Raw genomic sequence first — 15,800 nt, forward strand, 5'->3', positions numbered from 1 at the left:
TTTCTGTGTATCTCTGTGCTGTTTGTAGCTCAGTAGCTATTAGTAACATAGTAGGTGCTGAATGAATGTCTTGAATAAAAGGATGCATATGAATACGGTTAATTTTCCAAATCTCACCATAATTGAAGCTTAAAGAGAGTAACATTTCTATTTTAACGCCACACTGCGAAGCAAGAGAAATACAAGTGCCATTTGCATGCAATGTTGCGCTTACAAAAGTTGAGCCAGGATTGGACAGCGGAAAGAGAGAAAGCTGTTTCGCATCAACAGGACTTTGAATGTGACCACGAGCTCGCTGCCCCCATAAGGGAATCCTGTCTCCTGTGCTTGGTGCTGCTTGGGCCCGGGCAGGTGCTCAGTAAGCACAGCTGTGCTGTCTTCAGCGGTGGAGTCCTGAGTCATGTCTCTGCACACACAGACACATACAACGCCCTGGGAAACGCTGCCTTTTGCATTCTAAAGACCTCCCAGGCTGTGGGGAGCAACAGAACTGTGCAGTTGTGATGGTCACGTGATAAATCTACAGTACAGTGTCTCCCACAGAGTGTCCGTTCAAGAGACACGTACGGACTTGAACAGCAACCATTCACTCAATTCTTAACGTGGAAAGGAGTGGGTCCCTAAAAAAAGCGGGCAGAGCATTTACAAAACTCTGCCTAGGGTCCAGGAAGGGTTTTGGGAACCTGGTTCCCATCCCATCAACGATCATAATCGATGGCCTTCATCTTCATCTCCCAAAGGTCAAGCATTTCACAATGGCCAATGGGTGACCAGAGCTCGCGTTCCTTCCTTCGTTAACCAGGGACCCTCCCGCGAGCCGTTGGCGAACTGTCGTCAGGCCCCGCCTCCCAGGGCGGCCGTCCAATCGGCTGCGCGGCCCGGGCCCAACCCTCCGAGTCACGTGACACGGCCCAGCCTGCTTCCGGCGCGTCGCGGGCGGCTGACGTCGTGGTGCCCGGCGTCGCGTCAGGGCTGGCCGGCGGCAGCGGCGGTGGAGGCGGAGGGGATGGCAGCGGACCCCGAGCGGGTTTGAGGGCTCGGACCCAGCTCCCTCCCGCGCTACCTCGGTTGACCCGGCTCTGCGCCCCCAGCTCGCTCCGCTGCTGCTTCCCCCACGGCCACCGCCTGGGTGGAGGCGGAGGCGGAGGCCCGGGCTGGCCGCCCCTGCTCGTGCCCCGGCTCGGCCCCGGACGACCCGGCTGCTGTGCAGGGAGGAGGCCGAGTCGGTAAGAGGTGGCGGCGGGGCCTGGAGGCCTGCTGGCCCCCGCCCGGCCGCCCGGGACGCCCCCGCGCCGGGGTCTCTCTCCCCGACCCGCTCCCCTCCCGCTTCGCTTCCCACAACTCGCCGGCCCTATTGTCTGGGCGCCGCCGCTCCCTCTCCCCGCCTCCATTCCCCCCTGCCGAGGCCCGACGGCTGTCAAACCGGGGCGGCCTCGGCTCCCCGCCCGCCCCTCGGCTTCTGTGGCCTCGCGGGCCTTTTCCGATCCTCGCTGCACTTTGTCCGTGTCTGCGTCTTGCCGAATGCCGGCTTCCCTTTCCCTTGTCATCGGCCAGGACTTCACCGCCCGTCCGCTTTCTTGCCTGCCAGTGTCCGCCGCTGTCTGCCTGCCCCTCCCTTGCTGTCTCTCCGCTTCGAGTTTTCCCACCAGTAGGCTGTCTTACTTTGTGAAAGTTGCTTACTTCGCATCCCACACCGCCCCCGCACCCAGCCACCCACCCAAGACAAAAGCAAAGCTTGCCTTCCGCCGTGCCTCGTCCGGAAGTGTCACGCGGGGGCTTCTGCCTCCTGACCGGGACACTTCCTGGGGGCTCTCAGCTTGACGCTAAAAAAGCAAAACCAAACAAAACCGTTAGTGCAGAGGGTGGCCTCGGAAAAGGTGAGGTTGCTCCACTGGCGTTAGGTTAACTGACACTGGCGAGCCCTCCGCTTAAAGCGCTGGTGGCTTTGGCCCTCTGACACCCTTGGTCGCTGCCCGCTACCTTCTTCCCGCTGATCTGGGCCGGTGCCAGGCCCCGAGGGCACCCGTCCCCCGCCCCGCCCAGCCCCGAGTGTTTTCAGTTTGATTTGCACTTAGGTTCCTGGTGAGTGTGCAGGCTGTGTTTCCCCTTACCTCTCCCAAGATTCTTTCAAAGAGGACGGAAGAAACACTTGGAATTTCATTTTTGCTGTGATGTTTTGTCTGTTTTGAATTGTGACCAAACCGTTTTATATAAAAACTGACAATTGTGGGTTTTTTTTTTCAATTGGAGGGAGCATAGTCTTAGTAATCTTAAATATTTAAAAAAAAATGGGCTACAGATCTCTTCTCCTCCGTGAACAATAGATTTACTTTTCTGATGGCCTATATATTCTGATTAGGCTATGTCAAAATAATATTTAGAGTCCTCAGATACTCATGGTGAAAAAGAGCCCCCCTTAAGCGTGCTATTTACTGCCCTGTTTACAAAAGATTGGTGAACAGTTCACATATGAGTGAGCTAGAGAGAAATAGATACTTCAATGTGGTTTCTTGTTTAACCCTAGAACCACTTCTATCATCAGTGTGGACACTGCATATTGAGGTAGTGTAGAAATAAATTCTCCAAGTAAAGGAAACCCATGTCACTGTTTCTTATTGAATGGAAAGTGTAAGGAAGAAATTTCTTTTGAAACTTGGTAAAATTAAAATGATTGAATCAGCTGCTGCCAAGGTGAGGGCTCATAGGTAGTGAAGAATCCTACTCACCAGAGGAACTGTTAAAACCCTCGCAGGTACCTAGAGTGGCTTGCAGGTTTGTATGCTTCTACCGTCTTGTCTAGTATCCTGTTGCGAGGCATTCAATAAGGATTTGTTGAGACGAAAGGAAAAACTTGGAATGACAGTAGCCATATTCCAGCTTTCTTAATTTTTCAAACAGAAGAGCATTTTCAGCTGTCTCAGTGGACCCTTCTTGCGCATTTTAACTGAACGTTAGTAACTTTTAATGACCTATCTATTCATTATTTTAAAATAGTTATCTTTTTGGTGTCATTAAAAAAATTCATGTTCAAGATTGCCTGCAAGTTGCACTGTACTTTGCTTAGAGAGATTGGTAATCATCATTCAGCTTTCTTGAAAATTTGGCAAGTATTCTACCTTCTCATGTGTTGCTTTTAATATGAATTTTTCCTCTTTCCTTACACTGTATTCCCTACACGTCTTACTACTACACAGTGGAAACTAACTTTATTTTTTTCTCCTCTTGAGGCAGTGAAGAGAGAATACTGAAGAATTGACTCTCAAGATGAGTAAAAAGCCTCCAAACCGTCCTGGAATCACTTTTGAGATTGGTGCTCGTTTGGAGGCCCTGGACTACTTACAAAAATGGTACGGAAGCTATGGAACTTTAACCTGAAGCACAGGATCTGTAGCCTTACGTACGAGTATGTTAACTGATTGCTGTTCATTCTTTAATGGTGGCAGAAGCTTCAGTGTAGTCACAGCTGAATACACATAGGTTTCCTACTTTTTAGGGTTTTCAGGGTTAACATCTATAAACTTTTTAGGTGGTTCTTAGTACAGTCATTTTAGGTGTTTGAGAACTGAAAGTAATTGTCTATACTACGAGGTATATACAGAGTAGCAGTACCTTTCTGCATTTAAAATGAGCTTTATTGGCAAATTCAAGAGAGGATTAATCTGGATAACAAACTCCCCGAGGTTAAGGTAAATTTTGATATAAATATATCTTTATGTTCTCTGTCGGAGAACACATTACAGAGCTTATTAATGGTTAGCATAGTCTTTTGTTCTGTAGAGTATGCTTTCAGAATATCTCCACTACTACAATCAGACTCTCACTTAGCCTCCCGTCCTAGAGGACAGTAATCTCAAGGCAGAGTGGGACTGTCTCAGACTGTCTATTTCTTCTCCTATTCTGGCCATTTGTGTAGAGCTAAGTTAAGAAGTGCCCTCACCCTCAGCATTTCCCTTACACAGTGGTGGATTAACTGGGATTACACCCCTATCTGGAAAGGAGAGACGGGAAGCGATACACAAGGGTCACTAGCCATCGTGGGGATGAGGAGGAGTCCCCTTGGAGACTCCTTCAGGTTAGCTGTCTGTCCTGGCAGATTCTCCTGTTACCACTCTCAGGCCCCAAACCTGAGAGGGACGTTGCAGAGATTACCCATCTGGGTGGTGCTGGTGGTTCCTCCGGAAGCCTGGGTATTTGGATTAGGGCCCCAGTGTTTTAGCACTGGTCTCACTACACCTTCCTTGCAAGCATCATGAGCATTTTGTAGTTTTGCTTTTGATTGATTTGCATTAAGTCAACTTCCTCGGTTGGCGATGTAGGCAGAAAAATCTTGTTTAGTCATATTTGACTTTAGACTAGGTTTTTCTTTCTGTTAGTGTCTGGCATTAGAGCACAATATACTTCCCTGGCTCCCAACTTAATGGCTGCCCTCTTGGTTTCTGCTTTGGTATAGTTTGAGGTGGGGAGGTACAGTTACTATGCCCCCTACTCCCAAACTACATCTTAGTGTGTAGTACTTTTTAGGGGTCTTAAGTGTTGTCTCATCAGGAGTAGAGTGTGCATAGCAGTTTTCAGGAAGGGCTTGAGATGCACCCACAAATCAGGCAGTAGTATTCTTCCTATGGGTGGTAATAGAAAATGTCTCCAGATATTGCCAGATGTCCACTGGGGGGAGGAGGAGTTGAAAATGCTCCCAACTGAGAACCCCTGCGTTGGGTTATGCAACAGAGGATGCTAGTATAGGCAGTAATTGGCTGTCTCGGTGCTGATTTGATCAAGAGGAGCTTTTTACTCTTAGGTACACAGGTGGGAGTATGGGAAATAATACTTTTTACTACTTTGATGTTTATCTTAAGTTAGTTCTATATGTTTTTTAAGTTACTCACTTTCGATAGCTAGTTTATTCATACTAACATATTCTTGCTTCTCAGCTGACATAGTTAAAATTGAACTAGCTTCAGGTTCAATGTATAGCTTACTAGTTCTTTTAGTAGTTTTCAGAGGTAACAAAGTAATTTTGATACTAGTGAGAAATTTACTTTGGTGATTAAATGTTTTTAATTTAGTAGGTGTTAAATTTGTGATCCAGAAGTTTAAAAGATTACAAAAAGAACTACTTTAAAAACCATGCCTGAATTTATGTTTACTATTCTGTGCTTTGAGTATTGGAATATCAAAAGGTATAGCTCCTTACCAAGATTTTCGTAAGTGCTTACTAAATAGAGTTAGATGTCATGCAGCTATTCTATTAGTGAAATTGAAATCTTATTTTAAAGGCCTGGTAATAGTAGGTCTCTTTAGTGTAAGTGAATGTACAAGTAAATCACATGATTATCATTGATAATTGTCATCAGTTTGATTATCATGAGCGCAGCTCATTTGTATAAAGATTTTGGCATTGTGCTTCGAGTGGCTCCTTAATAGAATTAAGAGTATTATATGTATGCTAGGTAATTCAAATAAATAATTTTCTTATTACTTTATTTAACGTCAGTAGTCTCAAGAACTAGTCAGACTTCAGAAGGTCTTAATTTTAGTGTTAAGTAGTTTGTCATAGAGCAACTATTGCTAAGATATACTTAAATTTTAATGAGGCATAAAATCTCTTTAACAAATTTTATTTCTATATAGGCTAATACATTCTTCCTTTCATTCCATTTACAGTCTGTATTTCATATAAATTCAACAAAGTTTCGCTTTAGCATCAGATAAAAGTATAAGATTATTTGATTCTTGAACTTTGACATTATTATGAGGAGCAGAATAGTTAATCATTGAACATATACCAGAGAGGGTGGGCACTTGACCTAGTAGTTACGATGCCCACATTCTGTTTTGGAATGCTTGGGTTTGATGCCCATCTCCCGCTCTTAATTCCATCTTTCTGCCAGTGTAGATTTTGGGAGGCAACAAGTGGTGGCTCTTGTAGTTGGGTCGTTGCCACCCATTTAGGAGACCCGGATTGAGTTCCTGATACCAGCTTTGATGTGGGTACTTGAGTGAACCAGCAGATAGAGGGGCTGTGTCTCTGTTTCCCTGTCTTGTTCTCTCTCTGTCCCTCTAGCTCTCAAGTATGTTTTAAAAAAGAAAATACACAGAAATAATTTGCGTCCTCTTTTGCTTTTCTCCCTCCCTCCCAAATTCTCTTTTTTCCATCCGTATTAAATGCATGGTCTTCCAAATTTATTAAGTTCAGTTTGAAAAGTATTGAGTCATATTTTATAAAATGTAATTTGAGCTATCATAGGCATTGGACAGGTAGGAGGAAGCAGGAATGCAAATCTCGCTTACTGTCTTTGACAGTTTGCGTTGTCGTATATTTATTTGGAGACACTGCCTTATCACCAGTTGGTGCGTTAGGGTTTTCCCTTGTTTTGCACCTTTGTTGCACCTTTGTTGTGCTGCACCTCCAGGTGCGGCCTCGCCTGGCTTGTGCCTTCTTGCCCACATGCTTGCTCCTCATGGCTCCTGGCCTGCTCTCTGCCTGGTATGGACCCAACTTAGCTTCTAGACTTCTTTCTCTCTAAATGAAACCCCTCACCTTCCTGTGCATTTCTCTCACTGAATAAAATGCTTAAAAAACAAAACACAACAACAAAATAGGTTTTTTTTTCTTCCAAGGGCCATTTGGATGTTTAACATCATTCATGGGCCAAATTACCAACTTAAAAATTAGCCTGCTCTAGCTTTACTGAATTTCAAGCCCCACCTGTGATTCCCTGGCAGGGCCAGACCAAATGATTTTGTGGGCCTTCCATGGCCAATGGGCTGCACATTCCTTGCCCCATTTTTAAAAAGAAGTGCAAAAGGAACGAGGTAATAATGTAGCAGCTAAAGTGCCATTTTTTTCCCTTGTAAGTAAAAGGTTTTTCATATATAAAGAGGAAAAATAATTTTAGTATGTGTCCTAGAAATAGGATAAACTATAAATTTAATGATTAGAAGTAAACTCAAGTTAAATTCTCACTTTTAGTTTAGAGATAGCTGTTTTTTTTTTTTTTATTTTTTAAAGATTTTATTTATTTATTTGAAAGTCAGATTGAGAGAGCGAGAGACTGAGACCTTCATTTGCTGGTTCACTTTCCTGATGGATGCAGTAGCCAGGGCTGGGATAGGCCAAAGCCAGGAGCCAGGAGCTGTTTCTGGATCTCCCATGTCAGTGGCAGGGGCCCAGATACTTAGGGCATTTTGTCCTGCTTTTCCCAGGCCATTAGCAAGAAACTGGATCAGAAGTGGAGCAGCCGGGACACAAACCGGCACCCATTTAGGATGCCAGTGTTGCAGGTTGCAGCTTTACCTACTGTGCCACAACGATGGCCCTGAGATAGCTTTGATTTAATAGGAGCACTCAATCTTGTTTTTCCTAGGAAAAGCACATTGTTACTGCTTGAACAAACCACATTACATATTCCTTAAAGTTCAGAAAGATATTTTATTCTTGGAAATATATTTTGTATTTTTAAGTAGTGATTTATTACTTGTTTCCAAAGTACCTTTCCAGCTGCATGAGAAAACTCATTGTCAAGTTGATTATTTACCAGTACTACTAAGTGCAGACCCTGAGAAGCCATGGACTGACCCATCATCTTCCAGTCCCACGTGTGTTTTTTGGTACTTGGGTCTCTTCTGACTAAATCTAAATCCTAATTAGTAGTGTGGGTTGTTTTCATATTTGAAAATTTTATAGTTTTACCTAAAACGTTTTCTTTAACTTCCTCCTCAGTAATCTTCATGAAGACTTTAGTTTGCTAGTGGGTATAGCCAGAACAATCAACCGTTTTCTTTTTTCCACTGTATTTTCCATTTTAACCTCTATCCATTCAAACTTTGGCATTGCGTTTTATAATCTCTTGAAGGCAGTAACATAACAATGAAAACAAGTACAGGTGTGTTGAGACAGGAACACATTGGAGTGAGAAAGTTCGGGTGTGGTGTTGTGTTGGAGATACTGTAAGTGGGTGGGTTTGCATTTAGAAGGTTACTTAATAAACCTGTAAATGTGGGTAAGTCCTTTGAAATCTTGGTTTGCCTATCAGTAAAATGGGAGCGATGTAAATGGCTTTTACTTACAGGTTAATTTTCAAGATCAAATTATGTATTAAACTTACCTTGAGCTCTATAAACTGATACCTAGTCATAAAGCACGGAGGTAAATGCACTGAAGAGGGAAAGCTGGAGAGCTGAAGACTTCAGTGCCCAAGCTTTAGGCACAGCTTTAGTGTTCACACGGGAGTAGCCTGAACGCATAGCAGAGGAAGCATGTTATCGCAACAAGCTGTAGATAGTCTTTTTGAAGCGATAGTAAGATCCTTATATTTCCATAGAGTTTTATAACTTATAGAGCACCCTTGCAAATATTTAAGTATGTAATCATTCTGAATATTGTTCAGTAAGACATGAAAATGTAAAACTGACTGATTTAGCTTCTGTCTTTGATTACAATTAAAATAATTATTGTACGTGATTTTGTTATAAAAACAGCAGATAAATAATATACTTTGTGTTAGTCGTAAAAGAAATTTGAAATATAGAGTCAATTTAAAACATTCAGATGAGATATGCTCCTCTGACTTCTTTTGGAATATTTCTATTTAATTCTCTTCTAGATCTAAAGAAAAGGAAAATGAAAGATTAAAAAATGTGGAGATGTCTCCAAGTATCAGAGTTTGATAGAACAGTATAAATTTGAATTGGCAAATGCTGTTTCCACACATTTGGAGTTTTTTGAACTATATGGAACATTTGCAAATGTGAGTTTTTAAGATGTTGATGAACAGAATTTTAATAGGGTGGGAAAATTGAGGAAATTTAAATTGTAGCAAGTACAAATACTTTCTAATTCAAATAAAAGTACATATTTTCTGAATAAAGGCAGTTACTTTTTCCTAATTCAAAGGACAACAGTAGAGATAAGTTATGTGATCTATCTTGATGGGAGGAGAAGGCTCCTGGAAAGTAGTATGTAGATCACATTTTAAAAATTAAACTGCATTTAAATTGTGTTAGATGAGCTTGAAATTTGTAGCAGTATTAGGTTAATAGTTGCTCATATGAATAAACTTTTTGTGTCACATTAGATTTTCCTAAATTTGCGTATGCCAGAAAAATCATGATCATTATTTTGAGTCATTTACTATCTGTGGAAATTTCATTTCAGTTATAGACTCAGAAGAAATGTGCAATTACATGTCTATGACAAAATAGTTGTTCATAAGCTCATGGGAATCTCGTCTGTGAATACTAGGTTGAGGATCCTTTTTGTGGTGAATTCAGATTGGGATCTGTCAGATTTACTTTTTTGTTGCTGGAGTTTTTATTTCTGAGATTCTTCACACTCATAGTCACTCACAGCTTTTGGATCCTCAGGTCTAAGTTCACTCGTCAAGCAGCTCTGTACCAGTGCACACATTTTAGTTCTTTAATTTTTAAAGTTTCTGCAAGAGAAAGCTCTGTGAATCCCTTTAAACAATGCTAAAGATAAACTCTCCTCCCCCTATTATCCTCCACTTTCCTTCTTTTAAAAACAGTGTGAAAAAGCAGGAATAGAAATGGGGACAGACCGACTTATTTTAAACACACCTGGTTTTACTGTGCTCGCCCTTGCTCTGATGTTCTTCCTTTCATCATGTTGATTTTTTTATAGAACTTCTTCTGATCCATAGACTTTTTTTGCTTATCCTAGTTTTCTTGAAAAGCAGAGAAAAGGAATATTGGAAAAAGTAAATTTAACTGAAAATCAGAAAATTGGAGTTTAAGTGCTGTTCTGCCGTGAATTCTGTGGCTTTGGAGAGGTGCTCTTCTGCCTTAATGTCCTTGCAATGAGAATACTACATTTCAGATCATCTTTTATTTTTTTGATATATTTTACCCTATTCAGGAATGACAAATTTCTAGAAACCTTTAGATGGAGAAACACAGACTTGAGACAGAAGTAAGGTAGGCCAGAGAAGTTGTATGTTGTTTGTTTGCATTGGCTATTCACAGAAGGGAAAATAAGTTGAGAAAAATGAAGATAATTTGGAGTCAAAATACAGGTTTGAAGCATTCAGTGTGTAATCATTCTGGACAGGGAGCCTCTTGACTTCGAGTATAGTGCTCTCTCTTCTACGACCTGTTGCCTCACAAGGAGATTCGCGGCAGCTTTCAGTTGACTAAACAGGCCATCCTGATTCCCGACTTACTCAAGTGTTGTGTATGTCTGGCATTTCTAAGGGCTGAAAATGTCCAATAAGTGTATGTCACTCTTGCTCCTTGGAATTAGAAAGTTTGGGCAAGACAAATCACTTCCAGGTGTATCTATCCCAGAGAGGCTTCCTCCTGAACTTCTCTTAGAATCAGCTCTCCAACCTGGCTTTCCTAACCACCTTCATAAACTTGGAATAGCATGAAGTTCAGGGGTCCAGGGCTTACCATGCTGGGCTTTGTGTACGTAAGTTTGTGTTCTTACAGTGGTAAGGGGTGGACTGAGAGAAGAGTTTCATCTGCTCATCTAACTTTTGATTGAAGTACAGCTAAAGAGTATGACACACTTCCTCTCCTTATACATTACGTCATTCCTGCTGCTGTTACGTATTGTGAGATTTCACACTTGTCACATCACGTTAGATAAATGGGTGTTTTTAGTGGGAGTTTGATTAAAGACATAGCTGGGAAATAGTTTATCTGTTGTGGTAATTTACTGAAAAGAATATGTTGTGATTTTAGTTCTGCTGAGTCTGTAGAACTGGCACCTGCAGTGCTTACATGGTTTTAATTTTGTTTGTAAATGATTTACATTGAAGGAGAAAATAGTTTTGGTTTTTTTAGAATTGTGAATATAATGTTATTTTTTTGAGAAACCATTAACTAAATTAATATCTAAGAATGTTCTTTTTATTAACTTGGAAAATTGATATGCAAGTATTATGTGATTTCAGTAATTATAATTCAATTTTGGAAGTATTCTTGTAGTATCTTGAAGGACAGATATTGGTGTTTAATATTCAGTGTCTGAAAAACCTGTTTTCTCATTTCCTCAATTCCCCTTCAATTAAAAATGATTATGTTTGTGGTATATCATTATTCATTAAGTTACTGAAGTGTTAGAGACTTACATGAAATTATATTTATTTAAGACTTAACATAGTGACTTAATCATAAAAGATACCCAACGAAGCTTATTGACCTTTGGCTACTTTGTAAAGAATGAACACAAAAATTTTGGGGATACCTTGAAATATCTGTTTAGTATTAAAGATAATTATGGTGATTGATTTGAGACATATTGTTTGAAAACTAAGCATAAGATTTTTGTCAAACTAGAATAGCAAGTTGAATTTCATTTTCTTAGTTCTATAACAAATTAATACTCTAGGTTCCTGTATTAATTTTTAAACTTATGACAGCTTTCAAACATGCTAAAAGTTCTACTTTCTTTTCTCAGAGTGTTTCATTTATTTATTTATTTGAGAGAGAGAGAGAGAGAGAGAGAAAGAGAATAAGAGAATGCTTTCATCTACTGGTTCACTCCTGAGATACCTACAGTCTAGGGGGCCAAATCTGGGAGCCAGGAATTCAATCAAGGTTTTCCACGTGGGTGGCAGGAAGCAGACTACTTGAACCATCTCTGCTGCAGTAGCAGGAAGCTGGAATCATGAGCCAGGGCTGGGGTGGAACCCAGGTGCCTGATGTGGAACCTTACCAGTGTGGGGACTTCCTAACCAGGGTGGGGACTGCTAGGCCAAACGCCTGGCTGTTGCATTATGATGATGTGATGTTTTATCCTTATGCATAGTTGAGAGACAGTGCTCGTTTTTTTTTTGGGAAATTTTAAAGACAGAAGAGTCTTTTTGCTTAGTCATGTTATGTGTAAGGGAACATTTATTTTGTCTAATATAATAAAAGCTGTTTTCTATACCCTTTGAGTTAAGAAAGACAAACGTTTTAGGTATGTTGTATGTATAAGAAGCAGAATCTTAAAATTAAATTTGCAAGAAAAAAATAACATACTTTGATTTTCATATTATTTTTATCTGTTTTCAGTACCCCTTGAAGAGCCTCCTATATTTGAAACACTGCAGTGTGACAAGAGCTGACATCGTCAGTTAGAAGATGCAGAATCTATAATGATTGAACACATAGGCTTTATGGACAGAAAATCCTAAGTTTAGTGACCCATCACTTACTACCTCTTTTAACTTGAGCTGGTCACTGAACTTTTCAGAGCCTCCTTGACCTCCCTTTATTTATTTTTTCAAGATTTATTTTTTATCTAATTTGAAAGGCAGAGTTAGAAGGAGAGACAGAGAGCTTCCATCCATTGGTTTCCTCTCCAAATGGCTGCCACAGCCGGAGGCTGGGCCAGGCTGAAGTGACGAGCCTGAAACTTCATCCAGGCATCCCACCTGAGTGACAGAGGTCCAGGCACCTGGGCCGTCTGCTGCTGCTTTCCCAGGCACGTTAACATGGAGCTGGATTAGATGTGGAGCCACTGGGACTTGAACCTCTGCCTGTATGGGATGCTGCCTTGCAGGTGGCAATTTTACCCACTATGCCACCTACTTTACCCACTACCCAGCCAGCCTCTAATGTAAATTCTTAAAACTTTAATCAGTAGGCATATAAACAAATGACTTTGTAGTAGTAAATAATTTTAAAGTGGTAAATACCAAGAAAGGGTTTTGAATAACTGCAGCCTGCTGGAACTTTGAGTTTTGCTAGTAGTGTTAAGTAACAGAATTTGCAGTAACCTGAAAACATTTCATGAATTACATTACACTTTTTTTTTAGAAGATTTATTTTTATTTATTTGAAAGAGTTACTGATCGAGGTAGAGACAGAGAGAGAGAAAGGTCTCCTCTTTGCTGGTTCATTCTCCAAATGGCTGCAACAGCTGGAGCTGGGCTGATCCGAAGCAAGAGCCAGGAGCCTCTTCTGGATCTCTAATGTGGGTGCAGAGGCCCAAGGACTTGGGCCATCTTCTACTATTATCCCAGGTGTATTAGCAGGGAGCTGGATTGGAAGTGCAGCAACCAGGACTCAAACTGGCGCCCATGTAGTATTCCGGCACTGCAGGCTGGGGCTTTAACCTGCTTCACCACAGCATGGCCCCAAATTACATGAAACTTTGAGTGAAATACTGATTTTAGGGAGAGGTATGTTTTATTAGAGTAGGAAAGGAATTCTTGATGCTGTCATGGATTCTTGTGGTGGGAGAGTCCATAGTGCAGGTTACTTTGAGTTGATTAGAACTGACAGTATGAATGCAAGTAGGCATGGCTGGAGATTGAGGTGGTAAGGTGGTAGAAAGCAGGAATTTAAATCCAGTCATCTGAAATAGAGCATGAATTTGGAAGGTGGTTGCCACAGGGTTCTAAAGGAAAATGCATGGGTAACTCTGTTCTTACCCTCCCTTTGCTGGAAAGGTTGTAGACAAGTAGGAAGCAAAGTGAACTGGTAGTCTGCACTGGATATGTATAATGGGGATGAATGGGTCTGAAAACAATACCTAAGAAATAATGTACCAAGACCCTTAAAATGCAGTGTTGGAGAAGATGTGATTTTGACCTATAGGCCTTCATCTGCATGTTCTTAAAATGCTAGATTATTTGTATTTTTATTTCCCTTTGAGGTATCAAATGAGAATTAAAGGAGTTTATTTTCAGTGCATTGTTTTAAAGTGTGAACAAAATGCAGTATCTGCAAGCACTGAGTTTTCAAATACAATACTAATACTAAGTGACATTGTCACTATGGCTCGAATCCGTGAGTGAATGGGCAAGAAGGCACTTCCGGCAGTTACCAAGCAGATGCAGATGTGCAGTGCTTTCAGGAAGCTGAAATTGTCAGGGTTACTAGGTTACAGGAATATGGTGTTTGCTTTGGATTGCAGCCTGCAATCATTTTTGTTACTTAGCAGTGATCATCCTTCTGATAATCACATGAAAGGCGGTTCTTCCCCTCTGTTTTTAGGTCTTACATGTCTCAGTCAGTTTTTTTATGAACACCATGTAACAGGTGAAGTTCTTACCCACAAAACTTCTGAATAATTAATCCTAACTCCTCGGATTCTGCTAATATTTAGATTATTCTTAAGTCTTATTTCAGGTATGTTTCACACATCGCCATCTTTTAAAACTTAACTACCTTGTCCAAGAGAGCATCTTTATTTAGGCAACTGTACTAGTATAATACATCTTTACTGGCTATCCCGTTATATTGTAACTGTGTTAACCTGTTAGATTTTCTTTGTTGGTTAAATGAATGAGGGACTGTCAATTTCTAAATTTAAGAAATTTTATTGTCTCATCAATGTAAATATGTAATTTGAAGAATTTGTGCCACAATACTTGCCCCATAAACTTATCTTTCAATTTCAGTTTTCATGAACTTTTTTTTAAAGATTTTTAATTTATTTATTTGAGAGGTAGAGTTACAGACAGTGAGAGGGAGAGACAGAGAGAGAGGTCTGCCTTCCATTGGTTCACTCCCCAAATGGCCGAAACTGTCAGAGCTGTGCTGATCTGAAGCCAGGAGCCAGGTGCTTTTTTTCTCATCTCCCATGCGGGTGCAGGGGCCCAAGGACTTGGGCCATCTTCTGTTGCTTTCCCAGGCCACAGCAGAGAGCTGGATTGGAAGAGGAGCAGCCGAGACTAGAACCAGCGCCCATATGGTATGCCGGCTCTGCAGGTGGAGGATTAACCTACTGTACCACGGCGTCGGCCCCTTCATGAACTTCTGATTCACCTTTATATATTAGGGAATTTCCCTTATAATTTCTCAATAATTTTATCATCATAGGTGAAAATCTGGATGTATCATACTTGATATATCAGAATGAGTTCCTTAACTTCAGATGATGTTTGTTTTATTACATTAAGTACAAAGAATTCTTAAACTAATATGTCAGATTATATTTCTGCCATAACCCTGCTTACCATTCCTTTTTCCTCTTTCATCCAAGGATAGTGGACTACTCACTAGTTTGAATGTTGATAATCTTGCCTTCTGGAAGTTCTTGTCTGCACATATTTGATTATGAAAATTTGATTACACTTGTCAGTCACCATCTTCAGAGTACACTGATTCCCATCGTACCAGACACATAGCCTTTGGATGCTGCTCAGGGAAGGTTCAGTCTTCTGATTGAGTGGGTGGGTCAAGACCTGCCCATGTAGAATAATTAGCAGCATTAGCAGTATAGAAATAAAGCTGTAATGCTAAGTCTTGTTGCAGTTTTCTCATACTCCCCTTGTTTTTTCGCAAGTCCAAAGAGTTGATATTATAGGGAACTGATAAACCATATTTAGTGTATAGCCAGCCTCTTTGGTCACTGTCAGATACTTATTGGATTATGCATTAGTCTAGCATCTAGATATTGTTGCTCTCTGAACAGTCTTTCACAAGTGGGAGGCAGCAGCCATAGTGTTAAACTGGCAGTATTTTGGATAAGGCAATAAAATTTGTAAGAATTCAGAGAATATAAAAATAATTTTTGTTCTTGGTGATAGCCTTAATGTATTCTGTGTTTATGGCTGTCATTTAACTTGATCATTAGTATTTTGATTCAAAAAGGGACCTAAGAAACCAATTGAGATATATGAAAATTTTGTGAAACTTAGCAAGAATCATTTTTTATTTATTTTGGAGGGATTTTTACTTCTCTTGAACCAAAAAGAGCTGAAAGAACCCACTTTAGGGTGAGTTATTTTCTTAAGTTTTTTCTGTTCTCCAGGATTGAAGTATAAAAGGTGGATGATAGCAAAGTAGACCCCAAGCAATCTCATTTTCTACACAAGTAAATAAAATTTAATTGGTGCATGCAT

General features: G+C 40.8%; 1 protein-coding gene across 30 annotated transcripts in view; it reads left to right on the forward strand.

Annotated features, from left to right (window-relative positions):
• Positions 1 to 894: 894 nt before the first annotated feature.
• PHF20L1 (PHD finger protein 20 like 1) overlaps positions 895 to 15,800 on the forward strand; it is a 76,637-nt gene continuing 61,731 nt past the window's right edge. For 8 of the 30 annotated variants that reach the window (XM_051844047.2, XM_070075506.1, XM_070075507.1 and 5 more), the window contains exons 1-2: positions 922 to 1,226; positions 3,232 to 3,347. In XM_051844047.2, the coding sequence (XP_051700007.1) occupies positions 3,265 to 3,347 (83 nt within the window). In that variant the 5' untranslated portion in view covers positions 922 to 1,226; positions 3,232 to 3,264. Of the gene's footprint in view, positions 1,227 to 3,227; positions 3,348 to 8,603; positions 8,748 to 12,018; positions 12,566 to 15,800 lie in introns of all 30 variants that reach the window. The other 22 variants (XM_051844048.2, XM_070075508.1, XM_070075511.1 and 19 more) reach the window with 9 other exon arrangements.

The sequence above is a fragment of the Oryctolagus cuniculus genome, chromosome 6 (assembly GCF_964237555.1).
Source record: "Oryctolagus cuniculus chromosome 6, mOryCun1.1, whole genome shotgun sequence".
Lineage (NCBI taxonomy): Eukaryota > Metazoa > Chordata > Mammalia > Lagomorpha > Leporidae > Oryctolagus > Oryctolagus cuniculus.